At 43.0% G+C, this 18478-nt stretch overlaps 1 protein-coding gene and 1 long non-coding RNA gene across 2 annotated transcripts; one reads left to right on the forward strand and one right to left on the reverse strand.

The window, feature by feature from the left end:
- Nucleotides 1-3622: 3622 nt before the first annotated feature.
- On the forward strand, nt 3623-4549 carry LOC139203279 (uncharacterized). The gene is made up of 5 exons (XR_011584383.1): nt 3623-3709; nt 3892-3965; nt 4090-4166; nt 4254-4354; nt 4462-4549. It is a non-coding gene; the product is annotated as an uncharacterized lncRNA (long non-coding RNA).
- Nucleotides 4550-8981: 4432 nt separating this feature from the next.
- On the reverse strand, nt 8982-18478 carry LOC139203278 (uncharacterized). The gene is made up of 5 exons (XM_070832973.1): nt 18206-18478; nt 14596-14823; nt 12702-13259; nt 11417-11574; nt 8982-10480 (listed from the first exon to the last, which is right to left on the reverse strand). Exons 1-5 carry the CDS (start codon nt 18270-18272, stop codon nt 10436-10438), a joined length of 1056 nt encoding a protein of 351 aa, XP_070689074.1. The 5' UTR covers nt 18273-18478; the 3' UTR covers nt 8982-10435.

The raw sequence follows: 18478 nt of genomic DNA on the forward strand, positions 1-18478 counted from the left end.
TGTTGCACGTCAACACAAAGCTTTGGATTCTGGGATATGGTGTTCTTTGGCTAATAAAAAACTCTTCTGTGATTCTGCTGTGGGTTCTTCGGACAAAGCGAAAGTCTATGTTATAATATTCAATACAGTGTGTTTCGAAGGTCATCTACTGTAGGACTTCATTGAGTTTGTACTGAAAGAGTAGAATAACCATCTACTACAATACCCAGAAAGCACTTGCGGATGCGTCTTACGCAATCACGTTGCCGTTATGGGCTCCTGGATTTAAAAGTGGAGTCGCACGGTTTTCTGTGAGTAGCATGGTTAGCCAGCTAACACTAACATATGTATCCGTCTCCTTGAACATGATTTAGTTTGTTTTCAGCGACAAGTTATATTTTATTCTGAAGACGAAGACATCATTGAGTGTTTAGGAGACTGTTAATAATGGCATTGTTACCAACGTTGAAAAAAGTCACCGCAAAGCTGCTGCTAACCAGAATTAGCTGATGTTAACATTAGAATAACACCGGCGCTTCAATGGGTAGTTGACGTTTACGTTTAGCCTCTATTGTGTTGTCCTGGCGTGTTTAGTGTGGATTCTGCAGATGTAATGTTGTTGGCAGGCTGCTGAAGTGTCCTTGAGCAGGGGGGGTCCATCTTAAATCTGTATCTGCCTCAGGACACTGGAGAGAGATGTTCTCCACGGTTCCTGAAATCAATTAAAGAGGCCCATTAACTCCACCATCAGACCACCGACACTGTCTGACACATCACAGAGCAGCAGCTCCAAACGTGCACACATCCAGGCCTGCTGTAATTCAATCTCTCTCAAAGTGTCGGAGATCTTAACAAGGTTGTCACCTCACCGATCAGCCACAAACACGTCTAAAGTTACTGTGTCTCTTTCCTACACTGGTTTTTGATCTCACGTCAGGGTCAGACCACTTCCTCCCTTTCTTGCACCACGGATCAACAATTGACCAACCAACGCTGATGGATTTATTGAAGTTTATTGAACAATTTGATGCTTTTCCTTCCAGTTGAAGTCAGACATGAGCTGGGACAATCAGCTGAGCTCCATCCTGTCAGTGGCAGATGGCAGTGTTGCAAAGATGAGGGTGAGTAGATTCAGATTACCTTTACCTAATTCATTAGTCTCTCTGGAAATAACAGGAGGTCGTTATTTTAGAGGGTGTATGGCCTTACAGCGCATTAAGACATGTTTAGTTCTACATCAGTGAAGGGAGCATACAACATAGGAGGGCCCTCACTTTGTCTACACCTGCTGAAGTGTTCCTGAGACTGATGATACTTAACTTATCAAAGGGGTTGTCTGTTTTTTTATTCTTGTGGATGTGAGTGGTTGGTTTTGTTCTTTTCTTAAGAAGATAGAAATGATAGAAAGAAAAGGTTCTCAGCCTGTATAAGTATGTACAGTATGAGCTGAGATACTGCTATTGATAATTCTCCATAATATACTACAAACTAGTAATAGATGACCTTGTCAAATTACTTGTTTTGTCTAACCGACAGTACAAAATGTCTGTATTTTCTTTTTTACTATGTTATCACATCTACACATTTGAGAGGGTGGAGTCAAGAAATAATTGTTTCAGCTCCACAGGCTATGTATCCTGTGCCACCCATGTCTTATGGTCAGCTGTAAATTGTCATTATTGGATCCATCTGTAGGTGGCAGTAATGGTCCACTAAAATTTAACAGGGTAATTCGGTTAAAGATTCATACTGATAGTGAGAATCTGGAAATTCCCTTTGAGTTTGAAAATGCTTTTATGTGTCCACAGGAGAGGCTGACCTCCCCGGGGAAGTTCACTAAAGGAGAAAAAGGTAGGTTGCGGGTTCTGAATATGACTAAAAGGGGAAATTACTTCTTTGTATGTATGTATGTGTGTGTGTGGGTGTGCATGCTCCACCCTTTCAAAAGTCTTTTTGCGAACAGCCTCCCTCACATGCCTATTCCTCTCCAGATTTGTTTCCAGTGAGGGGGAGGGTTCATGATTCAGATTTGGACCCTCCTGCTCTTCCTCCTCGTGCCCCCCTTGTCCGGCTGCCCTCCCCATCTCTCAGTCCTGGTGTTCAGTGGGCAGACTTAGCCTCTGTCCAGTCACAGCTCCAGATGCAGAGCCAGGTGTGTGATCATTTGTTTAACCATGTTAGGTGTGCAACATCACATGTGTGGTAAGATTTCATAGTTTCATTTTTTTTCCCCTATTGTCTTTTCAAGGCAATAGAGTCTCTCAGCCAGAAACTCGATGACATGGAAAGGGAGAGACAGAGTCAACAGTGTTATATCCAGACACTACAAGGTAACCTACTGCACTATGACTACCCACATCTGTTTATATAAGTTCTCATTATCCTCTCACAAATACAACAACACCTGACTCCTGTCATTGTCAACTAGAAGAAAGGACTTCTTTTCAGATGCGGCACTGCCCAAACTATGTCAACGGGTCACATGAAAAATAAACAGTGCCCTGAATGTTTTTAAGCTGCTGCATGCAGCATTTTAACGCACATTCGTATCTTCCAAAATGTATTTTGATAAATTACATTCTACATTACATTCTACTACATTCTGATAAATGTAGTCTGATAAAAAAAAAAATGAATTTCCGTAATAGAATTACGGAAATTACCTTCATTTTAAATCTCATTCATGCCCGCCTATCAATCTGTGCACCTCTTTATTTTTGGATCACCCGAGTGTCGTCTTCTTCTAATCAGAAACTGAAAGTGAGATCATACTACTCCATGTCATTGCCTCCTTTGAGTTTAATAGATTAGCATTTCTATAGAAAGCAGTGACTGGTCTCATTCTTGTGTACACTTTTGGGCTTCTGCTAATTAACTGGGGTCCTCCTACAACAAGGTTGTGTGTCCCTTGGTGGAGGAAAAGAAAACTTTCTTGCTCCTCCTGTTTTGATAATGTCAATACTTTGATGACTTTATGAGAAAACACACTTTTACTAACTGGCCTATAACTGTGTGTAACCTCTCGTTTTAGCTGTTTCACATAAAACACCTCAGGTCAGCTGTGTTGTGGCTGAAATGCTATATATGCTGTATTATTAACTTGATTGGTAAAGAAAACAGCCTTCCCAGCCTCTGCTTGGAAATTTTTATACATGTTGTGTAGGATTTTGCATCTCATCTATTTAAATGACACAGATGGGCATTGTGTTATGGCTCAAAACAGGGAAAGCATTAAAATAAACTATGACATTATAAACAAATTGTACCTCATTTGTACATTCCAAATGAATAAATGTCCAATTATATCAATCATTCAATCAATGTATAACAATGCTGCTTCACCCTGGTCCTAAGTTCAGATCCTGCTAAAGATCTCTCTCCTGTGCCTTCTCCACTGTCTGCCCAAACTGCTACTGTCTGAAAAAGAAAAATACACTCATCAAGAAAGGATTCATTTATAATTAAAGACATTAATGAATTATTTGGATTTGTCCACATGTGCTGATAAAGGAGGTGGGAAAAAATTCCATTCTCATAGTAATCTGTCATCTTTTCCAGAGGAGGTTCACAGGCTGAGGGAGAGGGAAAGAGAGAGGGACGAGTCGAGCAGGGGACAAAGTCCAGGAGCAGAGAGAAGGATGGAGCAGTGGAGGAGAGAGGTTGGGCGTGAGCTGAGCAGTCTGCGGGGACACATCACCAGAGCCACGTCGCTAGGCAACCTGGAGGAGAGGTGCATTAGGGGTGGAGCTGGGGGGGGGGTGATGATGGGTCCGGCTCAAGACTGACAATGCCATGAAAATGTTTGCAGCACTTTCTGCTACTATGAAGGTGTCTGGGTGACGTTTTCATTTTGAGGGAGACGAGTTTGACAGACACCAAATCACAACCTTGTTTTCCTCTCCTCATTCACAGTTTCAGCTCAAAGCTCCGCCGAGAGGAGCTGGAACACCTGCGGAGAGAGGTGGACCAACTGAAAACACGTCTTCGTGAGTCATGCCCTCGCATCGATTCTACGGGACTGCACTTGTCCTAAGCCTGGTGCTGGGCCTGCAAAGCAAAGGCAGGCACAGTCTTGTTCACAACGTCTGCTCTTTCTTTTCCTCTTGACAGGGAGGCAGGAGGAGGACGTGTTCCTTCAACAGGCAGAGGCCAGGGAGACCAGGAGACAGTACGAACAGAGCTGCAAGGTACACACACACACACATTGTATCATGCAGGATGTTTGGTTTGTATTCTTTCAGATCCTTAACCTTTCCTTTGTGTGCTTTGTTCAGACACTTGAGGAGCTGACAGACAGCTACAGAACCCACACCACTGATCTGGCAAAGACCGTCTCTCAGTATGCTCACACACAACAAGAGGTCCGCCAGATCAGGTACGTGTGTGAGCCAGTGTATGTATGTTAGTGTGTGTGTGTGTTTCAGCTTTTCTCTGTCGTTTCTCTGTGAATTAACAAATGTTGCTCTTAATCTGTTACAACAGAACAACTGTCTCAGAACTGAAGGAGGAGGTCAGGAGACTTATTCTCCGAGAACGTGAACCAACACCTTCCCTGTCAGCACACACATCAGGCAGGCCTCTCCTTCTCTGGCTCTCTCACACACATACATAGCACGACAAAGCTGTCTAACCACGTCTCTCTCTTTGATCCAGGGGCACCTGGATCACCGCTGCTGCTCCCTCACAGCCACAGTAGAGGGGTCAGAGATGAAGAGGCGGAGTCTGACTCAGAAGACTTTAGCCCAACCCCGAGCCTGGCTGAGGTCAGCTCAGATGATCTGTCGTGGCTGGAGGACAAAGACCCTGGTGAGGACCCGTGTTTTCTGAATGAAAAAGGCTTTCCAGCACAGTTGCCTGGTGCGCTTACAGATCCTCAAGTGTGCGGAATCATCATCACCACGTGTTTCCATCATATCATTTTCACAAGCCTTCTGTCCACCTTAATGTACGCCAACACAAACATGTTCTGACAATCAGATCACATGCTCCAACCAAGACAGAACGTTACGCAGGGCGCCAGATGGGCACAGACTGATGACGGTTTTAGCAAGATGGGACGCGTAGTTTCCCCTCCCGTCCCTCCCCCACACATCTGGCTCAACTTGTACTCTGATTCATCTTAGTAGATCTGACTCAGTGAGGGGAGCTCTCGTATGTGTTTGCCATTTCAGCATACAGTTACTTTAAGGAATAGCTTGACATTTTGAGAAACATACCTATTCGTCCCTTGGCGTGTGTTAGATTAGAGGATTGATGCCATTCTCATATCTGTCCTGAAGTCTCTACTGGTTGCTTTGCAACCTCATGTTGACGACAGGAAGTTACTGCTGCTGTATAAGTACGATGTGCTGTTCTTCCATTTCAGTTTTTGCGTGTGTTCAACAAATGAGATACAACATATTAGTGAGCTTAGGTGCTGGTAGGCAAATTTTGTTACTTCCAGACAGAGCCAGCCTCAGCTGTTTCCCCCTGTCCCCAGTCGTTATGCTAAACTAAGATGAGGCTTCATGTTGAACATACAGGCAATCAATCCACTTATTGATCTTCTCACCTCACTCAAGGCAGCAAAGCGAATAAGCGTATTTCCCAAAAATGTCAGACTATTCCTTTAAATGTAGGTATATATTTCTATTCAAAGGCAGAGAAGTGTGAAAAGAAGCAGCATCAAAGAAAATGTGAAAATTATAAATAAATGTGAGGAAGCACCATTATGAGCAAGTCTGTAGACCCACTGTGTTCTTCCATCTGCAAATAAAGCAGCAAAGCTCTCATTTCCTCTCCAACAGTCGCCGCGAAGCCACTTATTTCTTGGGAAATTTGGTGTGTGTGTGTGTGTGTGCGTGCGCGCACATGCACTGCTCACCCCTGAGATTACTGTAACAGAAGGTTGATGTTCCCGGAAGAGATTACAATCTCTGCACTAAATGTTTCCCAGAGTGATTTGGGCCCATGAAACCAGGCTAATTTGACGATTGTATCCACACACACACACACTCACATACACACTCACACTAGTCCACAGTTGTTATGGGTAAACATTTGAGCATTCAGCCTAATCCCAGAGGAGGCACTCAGTCGCGAACACACACACACAAACACACACACACACACACACACACACAAACACACACACACACACACACACACACACACACACACACACACACACACACACACACACACAGTGACTGCTCCTTCTCTGCTCTTCACCTCTGGCAGCTCTTCATCAGAAGCCTCGAGTACGTCTGAGTGTTCAGTCCAGACGGAGCAACTTTGCCGGCCCGGAGTCAGATCTGGAGGATGATGACGAGAACGATGACGATGGTGATGATCTCCTTGATGACGATGTGAACCCAGATTTAGGATCTGACCTAAGTCTTGACGACCTCTGACCTTTTTTGTGGGTGATTCAGCAACATGAGACATCCCTTCCAGTTTCTCCACCACACTACCTGAGATTCATTTTTGCTTTTTTAAATTTGATTCGATCAGTGCAGTTTAGAGTTACAGCCCTCTTCTGAAAACCAAAATGGAAACAGTCAGGATTAGACAAACGGCCATATGGCTTATTTCCATTGTGGTCCCAGAGGAAGGTGAAAGGAAACAAAGGATGGCAAACAGTAGACTCTGCATCGCAACAGAGACACTTAAATATAACAAGTAATGAAATCCTCCTTTATAGTGTTAAGGTACATTAACAGACCTGGTTGGATATGCGATGCAAAGTTCATTTAATCGGAGAAACTTTCTTTTAGTGCGAGAAATTCTCAAATGCTGTTTTTATACAGTGATTGTGAGAGTACCAGAAGTGTTATACAGATCACTAACGGCTTTAGTGTCAGACTAACAGGTTAATCACTACTTTTCACTCTCTCTTATTATTCTTATTTAAACTGTGTGATCCCACGTGGCACAACCAGCTACCTGCTACCACAGTGTGCTGAGAAAAACCACCAAAGAATTCAAGCAAACACTAACTTGTTGGTGTGTCTTTGTTTGAAACACGGTTCATCAAAGCAGTGTTTCCCCTCAGCCCTGTTAGCGATATCTGCCAAAGGCTGAGGGCTGCACAAACTGCTGAGAGCTGCGATTGCTGCAGATTCTCTTTGGATAATCTGTAGTAACTGCCTCCACATGCACAGACTGATAGGATGCTGGGAACAAACTGAGGAGACGGGCAGCTGCTTAAAAAGCCAAGAATCTCTGCGGTGACTTCTCATTCAGACGCTGCTCTCATGATGCTGGACAACACGGCTCTGCGCCAGCAAAGTAGCATTTTTGTAAGCAGCTTTATCTCTCACTGTAAGCTTGACTGATTGAACCGCTAGCCACCAAATTTTGAAATCAGTTGCCACCCAATGGACATAGTGCTTTCATTTTTGCCACACCCTCTGCACCCATGTTGCGAGTCACTGACAATAAATTATGGGTCCTGCCAGAGCTGAAGGACAGAAGCCCTGTGATTGGTCGGCTAAACCACAAGGTTTGCTTTAAGGCAGAAGATTTAAAAATAGTCGTTTTTAGGTTTGTTATGATTACAGATTGTTGGGGTTGGGTGAAGTTTTGGTGTAGTTAAGGTCTGCTGGAGTTTCATCTCCACCCGTAACTACAGTGTTACACCACTGATCACTGTACCTTTAATTTGCAAAATAAGAGCCCACATTTTGCTTATATTGCCTTTTAGATGGCAGTTGTGAAGTAAACCGTTTGTTACATAACATACTAATTTAAGTTCATGAAATTGCACTTTGAAAAAGCTCTGATCACTTGATGTACAGTAACATATCTTTAAAGATTCATAGTACCTTTTTAGCTGTAAAGTTTTGATGATCGTGTACTATATGTAAGCTACTCTCTTCAGTGTAGCACAGTAATGGACATTTAATGGGTTTTTCTTCCTGACATAATGCACTCCTCAGTCCAGGAGGACTCCAAAGAGTGATGGGCTTGGATTCCTGGTGATGCAGCTGAAGTAAAGGCAAAGAGGAATCAGAACCCATTAACATTATCAAGGCGCCAACAACACCAACCACTGCGATGTCTTTATATACACACAGCTCAGTTAAGACTGTAGAGAGTCCCTTTATGCTGCAATGTCTGACATGAGTCACGCTGTGCAAGGCTTGGTGTCAAGCTGTTAAATATTTCAGCATCCAGACACCCCCCGCCGAGGATCCCAGACCAGAGTGCAGAGCCACAGGGGAGCTGATGGACAGGTTAGGTGTGCAGTGGAGTGTGTGTATTTGAAGGACTGGGTGGTGAAAGTGACCACGGACACTATGCAGCTCATCTAGCGAGACAGATTGCCTAAATAGTCAATAGCAAGCAATAAAAGACCTTCTAGAAAAAATAAATGGCACAGAGAAGTTAAATAAACCTCTTGTAACACGCTGTCCTTGTATAGCTGTTAGTATTGTAGCTGACGAGGCATTTAATGAAGAAAAGGCTCGTTTATTTGTTATTGTGGCCAGATAATGGCTGGTGAATCAGACCCTTCTGCTGCAATTTTATTGCATTTGCCAAGTATTGTGCAGTGCACTGATTCATTCACTGAAGGTCTGTAAAACAACGTTTTGTATTTTGTCTCCAACAATAAAAGTCTGTGTACGAGTTGAAAGAGAGGAGCTCGACTTTCTGTGATTGCTTCAGTGCCATGTTCTGATCGTGCCTCTGTGTGGTGGTGCTGCAGTCAGAGAGCAGTTAAAACAAACTCTGTTAATAACAGATCTGAAGAGGCGAATAAGAGGATGGTTTTAAAATACTTTTAATCATAAAACACCAAAAGTCCATAATCCACATCTGGCAGCAAAGCCTCAGTATGCATTCAGGATATTTACAGTTTTTAACACTAATATCAGACATCTCTGGTGTATAATTTAGAACTGGATGTACAAAACCAGGGTTCAAAACAGCAAATGAGGAATTACCTTCAGGTGTTCATCCTTCCAGTATCACTCACTAAGACACTTTATTTTATTTCTCCTTTAATGTTTCGCCCATCTGTGGTTGTTTATGGTGCAAAGATTAAATTGTGAACAAGTATTATCTCTGATTGATTTCTCTGGACGTGGGTTGTTCTGTCATTCTGTATGTGTTTCACTTCTACTCATGTTTACTACTACTACTACTACTCATGTCTTGTGGCACAAATCCACGGCCAGGCTAATAATCAATGGAGGCTGGTAATCGCAGTGTAATCAATGGAATATTTGTGAACTTGCTCACTGGGAGAACAAGGTGCTTTCAGGTCAGTCCATTTGACATTTTCAATGTGTTTGTGACGCTAAAGCAGCAACTAAAACGAGGGTTTCATAAAGTTGTCTTTGCATGATGCAATCATCAGTAGTACTTACAACACACAGGACAAGGCTAACGTATGGAAAGGCCACTGGCCCATTTCACTCTGCTACAGTGCCTCATGGTGAACATGCTCAAGGCTTCAAACACAGGAAAGTCACAGCAGCTACCTGGTTCAGAGTGTGTGTTTAAATGGGAACACACAAAGTACTGGGAATGACTGGTAGATCTGGAAGTAAGTTAGTCTGAATATAAATACAGTATACAATAAGCGGTGTTCCTATACTGTGTAAGGCACTCTCTCCTGGACTCCAGACCCCAGGAAAGAAACAAAACAAAAAAAAACACACACTGCACATATCAAAATCTGGCTAAGAGGCAGCAGGACCTTCAACACAAAGAGAAAATGCTTAAATATCTCCTGCAATGCCTTCAAAATCCCACACATGCACCTCTTAACAGACTCACACACCTACAAATGCACACACTGCGATGCCTGCTCTTACGTATGCACACAAAACTCAATTTTTCTCATACACAAAAATATTTGTCACCTTTTTTTCCCCCCACCCCTGAAAAAGTAAAGTGCAACCTATTTAACACTATATTCTGTTTGTTATGTTAATTTATTTTTCTTTCTGGCCTCTCAGAGTGGCAGCCTTTTTTTTCTGCCAGACTTTTTAACACCAAGTGATAACATGGGAACATGGGAATGAGACCAGTGTTGAGTCTGTGTCCGGGTGTGAACTTTCTAAATGACGTTACCTCCTGATTTACACCAACCCTTTTCATCTCAAGGGAAAATCAAAATGTAGTACACAACTCCCATACCCCAAAGGATGGACTGAAAAATATTAAGCATACAGTATTAAACAGAGGCGTTGGCCTAATTTTTAATTACAGACACCAAAATAGACTTTTGCCAAAACGACCCCAAAGTGGGCGATATCTTCATTGTCCATTGCAACCTCGATCGTGTCCTTTCCTACATGTCAGAGATCAGAATAAATGGGAGCAATCCGGAAATTTGCTCACACCTACCCAGAATTCTTTCTGTTTGGTGCTGATTAATGAAGAGAGACCAGGTTCGACAAAGCTGCGGTATGAGCCTGGTTTTAAGGAGAGCGTTCGGACGCCAAAAGTTTCAGTCGTGCCTTCATCAGTAGCTGTACATGGACAATGGTGTGTCCTCCATCATGTCGTCCTACACAGAAAAGAACACGATCACATTACTACTAGTTATGTACAGTTAATGCACGTATTATATGCTAACATATGTTAACACAGTCTTCATGGTCCCAAGTGCTCAAATTTTTTAATACAGCACTATAGATTTTGTGGTACCGCTTTCTAATTAGATCAGTCAAGGCATTAAGAAAAACAACTTGGTGAAAAATTAAAGTTAACAAAGGAATAGGTTAACATTTTGGGGGAATATTTTTTTTGGCAAGAGTTGGTAGAGTTGGTACCTGGTGTTTCCTGTCACACTTAAGATGTCCTATCTAATAAAGCATCAAAATTTAAAAAAAAAATGTAAAAGACTTGAAACAGGGTAACAGCTAGCCTGGCTCTGTCCAATTGTAACAAACTGAGCCTTCCAGCACATCTAAAGCTCTCTAATAAATGTTTTATCTTGTTTGTTTAATCTGTGCAAAAGCTAAAATGTCAACACTCTGGTTTTACTAGTGGAACCACTCTTTGCCCGGCGCTGTAACATCCTGCAGTTTTGGCATCACCTTATGGTTGCCATGCAACGCGGAGTGACTCCAGGCAGGTTGTTTCTCCTAGTTGCTTTTTGTGCTAAGCTAAGCTAACTAACTGCTGGCTGGAGCTTCATGAAAATTAATAAACAAATAATGAAAAGCAACAAGCAAATAATCATATTTGTCCTTTATCCATGAAATATGTACTTCTAAATGTGAATAAATTAGGAGGATAAGGAGGATAATCCCCAAGTTGGAAACCCAGAAGTTGTTCTGCTCTTGATCTAATAAAGCCAACACTAATACAACTATATTAGTTACAACTGATTTATAATATAATATATTTTGTATCGCTCACATCTGTGCTTGCAAAGTCTGACAGCCTGAATGTCCCCACTGAGACAGCAGTGAAAGTGTTGCCTGCTTGTCATGCTCACCATCGGCAGGTCTTGCAGCCTGCGGAACTCTGGCCGGTTGTCTCTTCGACGCAGCTTGAGGAAGAGGAGCAGAGTGATGATGACAGCAGTGATGATGAAGGCTGACACCAGGCCAGCCAGGAGGGGGTCTAATGTGGAAGACTCGTGGACCATCGTAGCTGTAACACAAACACAGGAGACACTTGAAGCAGCGGCACGTGCCTCCATGGACGCGCTTGTAGCCAGAGTAAACAAGCTGGCAATGCACCTTTAAAGATGGATTTCACTTTGACTTAACATGGTGCAAACAGCAGAATTACAGCTTCTCAAGTGCAGCAGTGACGGGAGCCAAATATAGACACGAGGAAGCATGTTAAGCTTGAGTATTCATCATGTAGCGCAGGACACAAATGTCAAACACTGGATGGTAATGTTAAGCTTGCCCGTGCTCTTATTTTCATGCTTATATCTTCTATTTAAGATCTTATTTTTAGAATTAGATTGAAACAGTTTCTAAACACTGTATTTGTCTACAGTACAGTATGTTTTAGTGTTCTCTAAGAGTGCCATTTAATCTCTCACATCATTATCAGTCTTGACCTTTCTCTGTTGATGTCTCTCTGTTTTTGTATATTTCTGTTTTTGGCAGAGTACTTGTGTATATGGATGTTGCTATGGAATACTATTTTGTAAACTTAGCTGTTTTTTTTTTTTATATCCTCTGGTTGAAAGTAACAACAACCACAGAGCAGTGAAAGCTCCCTGTTCCTCTGGCTAATGGAAAGAGGCGAGGTGCCAAGCGTGGCCTAATAAAACCACAGAGTGAGAGAAGTGCAGAGGATTTTATATTTTAACTAAGGCTGAGAAGAGGTGATCAGGCTTTCCCTCTTATGCAGTCCTGGTAAAAGTTCTCCCAGGGTGGAAAAACAGAGAGTAGATGAAGATATACTGTATGCTTTTTTAATCGTTCGGCAGACAGAGAGCGAGAGAGACAGAAAAAGAAGGAAAACAGAGCATTCTCGAGGGCTTGAGTCCCATGACTGCCTCTGTCCCTTTCCCAAACAGAGCCATGATTGTGGAGTGCTTGGTGGTGACAGTGCTTGTAGAAGATGTAGACGGGAGGGGGGGTTGCGTGGTGTGTGTTTGTGTCTGCGTGTGTAGAAGCGAAGACTGGCTGGTGCTGGAAAACAAAGAACAGCGTCGCCTTTGTTGATAAGCGAGTTCACTTCTGGCTCTGTCAATATCCAGGCAGTGAAGCGCTCCACAACAAACTCATATACCAACACAGAAGATATTATGCACTCACTGCCACCGCCAACGTTGAGCTGGGAGGGGTTGTCGTGGGCTTCGGCCTGGGCGGAGGGGCTGCTTGGCTTGGGGGGGGTGGACTTTGTGTGGGCTGCACTGGCGTTGTCAGGATCTACGCCAGGCTGTGAAGTGTGTTGTGGAGTTGTGAGCGTCGAGCTGGGGGGCTTTGGAGAAGAGCTGGTGCTGGACGTCGAACTGGACCGAGTCACGGCGGTGGTGGTCGTCGTGGTAGTGGTGGTTTCTTGCTTTGGCGGATCAGATGTTGGGACAGAAGTGGATGAGTTTGTTTTGGGGTGGGAGGGCTGGTTTGATGGCGTAATGGAGACAGGAAGTGCAGCCTGATGTGATGTGTTTGTGGATGGTGTGGTGGTCGGTTTGCCTGCAGGGGCGGTGTGAGCTGTGTGTGTGGGGCTGGTAGTGGTAGAGGTGGGGGGAGTGTGAGTGGTGGGGACGTGGCTGGCAGCAGGAGGACTTGGAGGCTGTGATGTCAGCTGATCTGTTAGGTTTCTATTCTGTTCAGAGACGGCAGTCTCTGAGGGAGAGTCCATGTTGGTATCTGGACAGAGAAAGAGACATTATTGTAAACATACTGTACTTCCACTGCACAAAGATTTTTCTACTTTCTATGTGCGGAAATGAGACATTAAAGGGCAGTTCACCCAAATTCCAAACACATTTTCTCACTTTCCTCTAGTGGTATTTACCCAATGCAGAGAATTTGGGTTTTATTTGTGCAGATTTTGATATTTCGATTTCGATTATTTTGAGATGTCGACCCCCACCCCATTACAATGGAGGTAAAGAGAATTTAATTAGTGCAGAGCACAGAAAAACAACATGAAGTACAGTACTTTGGTGATCCTTTAACTTTTCATCATCACTTTTCAAACCTCAGTTTATCCAATACTGTTGTTTATGACCAAATACCTGCAAAAGTAATGACACTTTTTAGTTTAATGCTTGTAGCTTAATGTTGGCATCCTAACACACTAAACTAAGATGGTGAACCTGGTAAACATTAAAACTGCTTAGCATCAGCATGTTAGCGCTGACATTGAGCATGTTACGTAGCATCTTTAGCGTTTAGCTCAATGGACCACAGAGCCGTGACTCTTATTGTTGTGAACGTGCACATTTAAATGCTTTCAGCCATTTTTATCTCATTTGTACTGGGAGGAGACAGAAAACTAAAAGTCGCATATCTGAAAACCCAAACTCTGTGAATATATATATTATATTAGTGTGAACCAGCAGCAGGGTGTGTTTGTGAGAGAGAAAGTGTGTGTGTGAGAGAGAGTATGTGTGTGTGTGTGTGTGTGTGTGTGTGTGTGTGTGTGTGTGTGTGTGCCTGGGGAGGTAGTGTTTCACATCTACCTTTCTCACCCTCTTGTGAAAAGTCACACAGCATTTAATCACTTCTCCCTTCTTTTCAACACCATCTGAATCTCCTCTGACTAAACTTTTCTCTGAGTGCATCTTAACATTGCTCTCCCAACAGTCTGCACCTTATCCAATTAACTCAGTCGGACCTTCTTTATTGTTTATGACTTTTATCTCACACCATCTCTGACACTCTCCTCTGTGCTCCAAGGTTTTTGGTTTTTTGTTCTTAAAAACGCTCTCCGTCTCTGCCTGTGTTGTGTTTTTGGCACGACTGCCAAGACTTTAACCCAGCCACTCACTCAGTGGCCCACTTCTGGACGTGGAACATGGAGATAAGGACTTTGTTAAATATAGCTCCACTAACGCTGAGCCACCTGCTACTGGGCTCCCTACTAAATCCTTCTGAAGTGTGACAGCACCTCGCCGCTGGCAAACCTCAAACAGACAGAAACAAAACCCACAACATCAGTGAATAACACGGGGTTAATAATAAGGAGTTGCATGGTTACCATTTTGTGCCTTTGTTTTGGGCGTCGGGGAGACGGTGTCGCTGCTCAAAGTGCTGGTGACTCTTGAACTCGGGTTTGCGTCAGGGCCGCGGGTTGGAGGTGCAGTAGCTGCGTGGCTGGTGGGGTCCTGGCTAGAAGCTGGACCAGATTCTGCAATCGGACCCTGAGGAGGCGCCTCACCGGCAAGTGTACTTTTTGGTGCAGAGGAGGTAACAACATGGTGTTCATCTGGTGAAGAGAGGACAGGGTCAGGATAATAGTATGTCTCTGGTGATATCTTATGAGTCATTAACAGCTTATTTGCTCATTACTCCAAGCATGGGGCAACAGACTGTGTGCAGACTCTATCAGTCAGCATAGGCCAGTGTCTATCCAAACAACAGTTATTAAAAAAGGTCTGACTGTGCATACTTCTCTCAGCAAAGCAGTACAACACTCTATGTTCAGTACATCCACAGTCCTCCATCGCTCAGTGAGCAGCTTCATCAGAGCAAACAGGTTTTACTTTCTTGCTCAAGTGTTTGGTAAGAAGATATCATGTCATATTTACTTTGCAAATCCAGATTTTCTCTTGTATCCGAAGCTGAACGTAGTGGTTTCCCACCACTTCGCTGAGCCTTTAAAGTGTAACTACTCCTTTTCAGAGGCCTGAAAAGGTAAAACCGTCTAGAGTTTTGAAAAATTAAATGAAAAAACTGAATTTGTGTTCCAAAAATACACTTGTTAATCCTGTCATGACAATGACCACAACAAAGCACAACCCAGTCAAACATAATTTCAGAGTACAAAATAAAAATGATATGGACAGACTCTGGCTTTTACTTCTTTGCATGTCATCTCCTAAAGCCCACATGAGACGCAACAAAATAAACGTAATATCTTTTTAATGACGACTTTCGATCTCTCTCTCTCTCTCTCTCCCTCTCTCTCCATCTTCCTCCCTTGGTCTGAATCTCTTCAGCACGACTGTACAAGTCTTCACTTCTGTTTCTACCTGCTTCACTTTGATGAAGACCAGAGCACTGATGTCGAGTAATGTCATTATCGTTCCCTAACACACTGCCATGATGCCTTTCATTACCTCTGTAATCACTCACACAGCTCATCAGCACACACAGAGAGAGAGAGAGAGACATGTTTGAACTCTAAATGACACAAGAACAGACACACATAAATAGACAGAGGTGTTTAGCTGTATAATGCTGGCCTTGTTCCTTCACTTTAGCTCGTTAGAGCTCTTTTAGGTCAAATGCTGGAGTAGTATGTCTGTTTTTGTATATACATGTGTGTGTGTGTGTGTGCGTAGAGCAGATTTATGAAGAGAACCACTGTTTCCGCTGCGGCACACTCCTCTCTCCAGATATTACAGACTCTCACTCTCAGTCTTTCAGGCCCATGCAGCCTGTACCTGGGGAAGTAGCTCTTGCTCACTTCTTGACCCTGCCAGTAAGAGGAACAGCCAACCGTTTCTCTGCGAGCAGATGTCTGCTGCTTCAGCGCTCAGTGCTGCGATGCTTCCTGTGTGAAGCCCGTCTGACTGCTGCAGTAAAATCCCGTAAGCGCTGGTTTAACAGCATGTCACTGTGCGGATATCTGAATCAACGGCCGGAGATCATTTGAAAAAGCTTTTCCCACTGACTGAAAAAGCTGGAGACAGCCCTGCGTGTGCTGTTTTTGGCCTTTATCACCTGCACTTATTTAAGATGTTTACTGCCAACCATTGTGTGACCTCTCGAGCTGCATGTCATGCGTCCAGTCTCTCATCTTCTTTTCCAGTCCAAGGCCTCCTTATGCTACATGTGAGCATCTGACTATACTTAGTTTGTTTGCTATTTTATTTTGTGTCACGCTCGCATACACATGGAGTTATAGGACACCAAAAATACTGAAACACTTGTTAACTGGTTACAACAGAGAGCTCTGTCTTCTGTTAGGTCCTCCCTTCTTAGCAAAGGACTTATCAAAAACAAAGGACACATTACTAAAAGATGTAGCCCTTAAATGGTTTTATAGCCGACTTCATCTTCAATCTCACATAAATCAAAAGACAGAAATAACAATAAGTAACTGGTGAAGTTTTAACTTTAAGTTTATTATATAAACAATATTACAGAGGTTTTATTTAGATGTTTGTATATTATTTTCCTGTCATATATGTATATATATATATATATATATATATATATATATATATATATATATATATATATATATATATATATATATATATATATATCTCTTATTCTGAGAGTTACATGTTTTATAGTTTTTCCCATAAGTTACTGCACATGAGCAATTAGTTGGATAACTTCTAGATAAATGTAACGATGTGACTGATTAGTTAGAAAATGGGGCTAGCTCCTTTAAGAGTAAAACAAAAAGCCTTTTGACTGTAGAGAGAGTAGAGAAAGGCTGGGTATTTTTAAATGTTCTTTGCTTTAAAAAGCTCAGAAAGATTTCTTTTTCTGGACAGTAGCTGAGCACTTGTATTGAGAGTGTTAACAAACTACCACGTCTACCCCGTCTAAGAGTCACGACTTAGTGTCAACAGAAACAAAAGAACGAATCAATATCTGAATGCAAATCAAAAGTTCTACCAGACTTTTCAGTAAACTGTATACTTATGCAAATAAGTCCCCACAGAACCTGTACTGTATAAAGTCAGTATAATATAGCCCTTTTTTTATATGTGTGTAATATAATGTATATTTTCAGTTTAAAGTCCAGTCACATTGAAAATGGAGCCTGCTGCTTTAAAGCACTGCTTTTAAATGTGCTCATAAAGTCTACATACTGTACTACAGAGGCAAGCCAATTAGCAGAAACCCAGTAAAGACAGTGTACTGCTGCACATAGTTAGAGGTGTCATTTATCACAACGTACTTCCCCGCTCATTTACAGCCAATAAATGTCCTCCAGTGGAGCCCAGCCGTTCTCTATTCATTTGAGTTTCAGCTTGAGGAGCTGATGGGACAGTTCTGCCCAATAAAATCCTTTCAAATGTCAATAGTCTCATCTTCCTTTTATGTGAGAGGCACTGATGGAGAAAGGAAGAAGGGCTGAGAGGAGGAGGAGGAGGAGGAGGAGGAGAGAGAGAGAGCTCGTTGGAGCAGGTAGTGGAGGAAGAGGAAGGTGGGTTAAGGGTGAAATACAGGATGTGAGAGAAATGTGGAAGTGTAATGCAAGCAGAGAGAGGAAGCAGCAGAGCAGGGGGGGATAAAGGGAGGGATGTGATGTGAAAGACAAAGTGTGAGGGTGTTTAGTGTAGAGAATAACATTTAAATAAAGCTGTGGTTTGAAATGAAGTGAGGCCGGTGATGAAACTGAACCATGGCGGGACAGAGGGGTGTCTACCTCTGATCTCAAGGAGGGTTGAGCAAGAGGAAACACAGGAGCAGCGGAAATGATCACACTCAACTGTCTCTCTGTGGTGTAACAAGCTTCATACTGTGAACCCACCACCATTTAACACCACAGGTGCCTGCAGGCAGGTGAGATTACCATGAGTGTGATGGTACAGTAACCCATTCTGACTATTTCTAGATCAATAAAAGTGGAAACAGGAAACCAATCCAAAGGCAGGAGGTGGAACAAACAAGTCACTACCCACCATTTAAAGCTGATCCCAAGTTAACGAGCAGCAGCAGCTGGGAAATCCACAGTTTGGTCTCCATCATCTCCGTCCTCCGGCTCCACAGTGAGGAAATAAAACCTAAGCAAACGTGGTGTCGTCTCGTCTTGTTTCCGCAGGACTCTCCTTTCTCTCTCTCTCTCGCTCGCCGTCCGATCCCAGACTTTACCGGGGGGAGTTTAGAAAATCCCAGGCAGCTGCTCCAGAGCTGAACTACCCACTGCAGACACACAGCGGCTCTGCCAGTGTGTG

This window comes from Pempheris klunzingeri, chromosome 6, assembly GCF_042242105.1.
Source record: "Pempheris klunzingeri isolate RE-2024b chromosome 6, fPemKlu1.hap1, whole genome shotgun sequence".
Lineage (NCBI taxonomy): Eukaryota > Metazoa > Chordata > Actinopteri > Acropomatiformes > Pempheridae > Pempheris > Pempheris klunzingeri.

What these genes read in the sequence shown, in the direction of transcription:
- LOC139203278 (XM_070832973.1), bottom strand. Translation starts at nt 18,272, where the DNA reads ATGATGGAGACCAAACTGTGGATTTCCCAGCTGCTGCTGCTCGTTAAC. An exon ending in CTTGGGATCAGCTTTAAATG is followed by an intron (nt 14,824 to 18,205) that starts GTGGGTAGTGAC and finishes TCTCTTCACCAG; the next exon opens with ATGAACACCATGTTGTTACC. An exon ending in GCTCAACGTTGGCGGTGGCA is followed by an intron (nt 11,575 to 12,701) that starts GTGAGTGCATAA and finishes TTTGTGTTACAG; the next exon opens with CTACGATGGTCCACGAGTCT.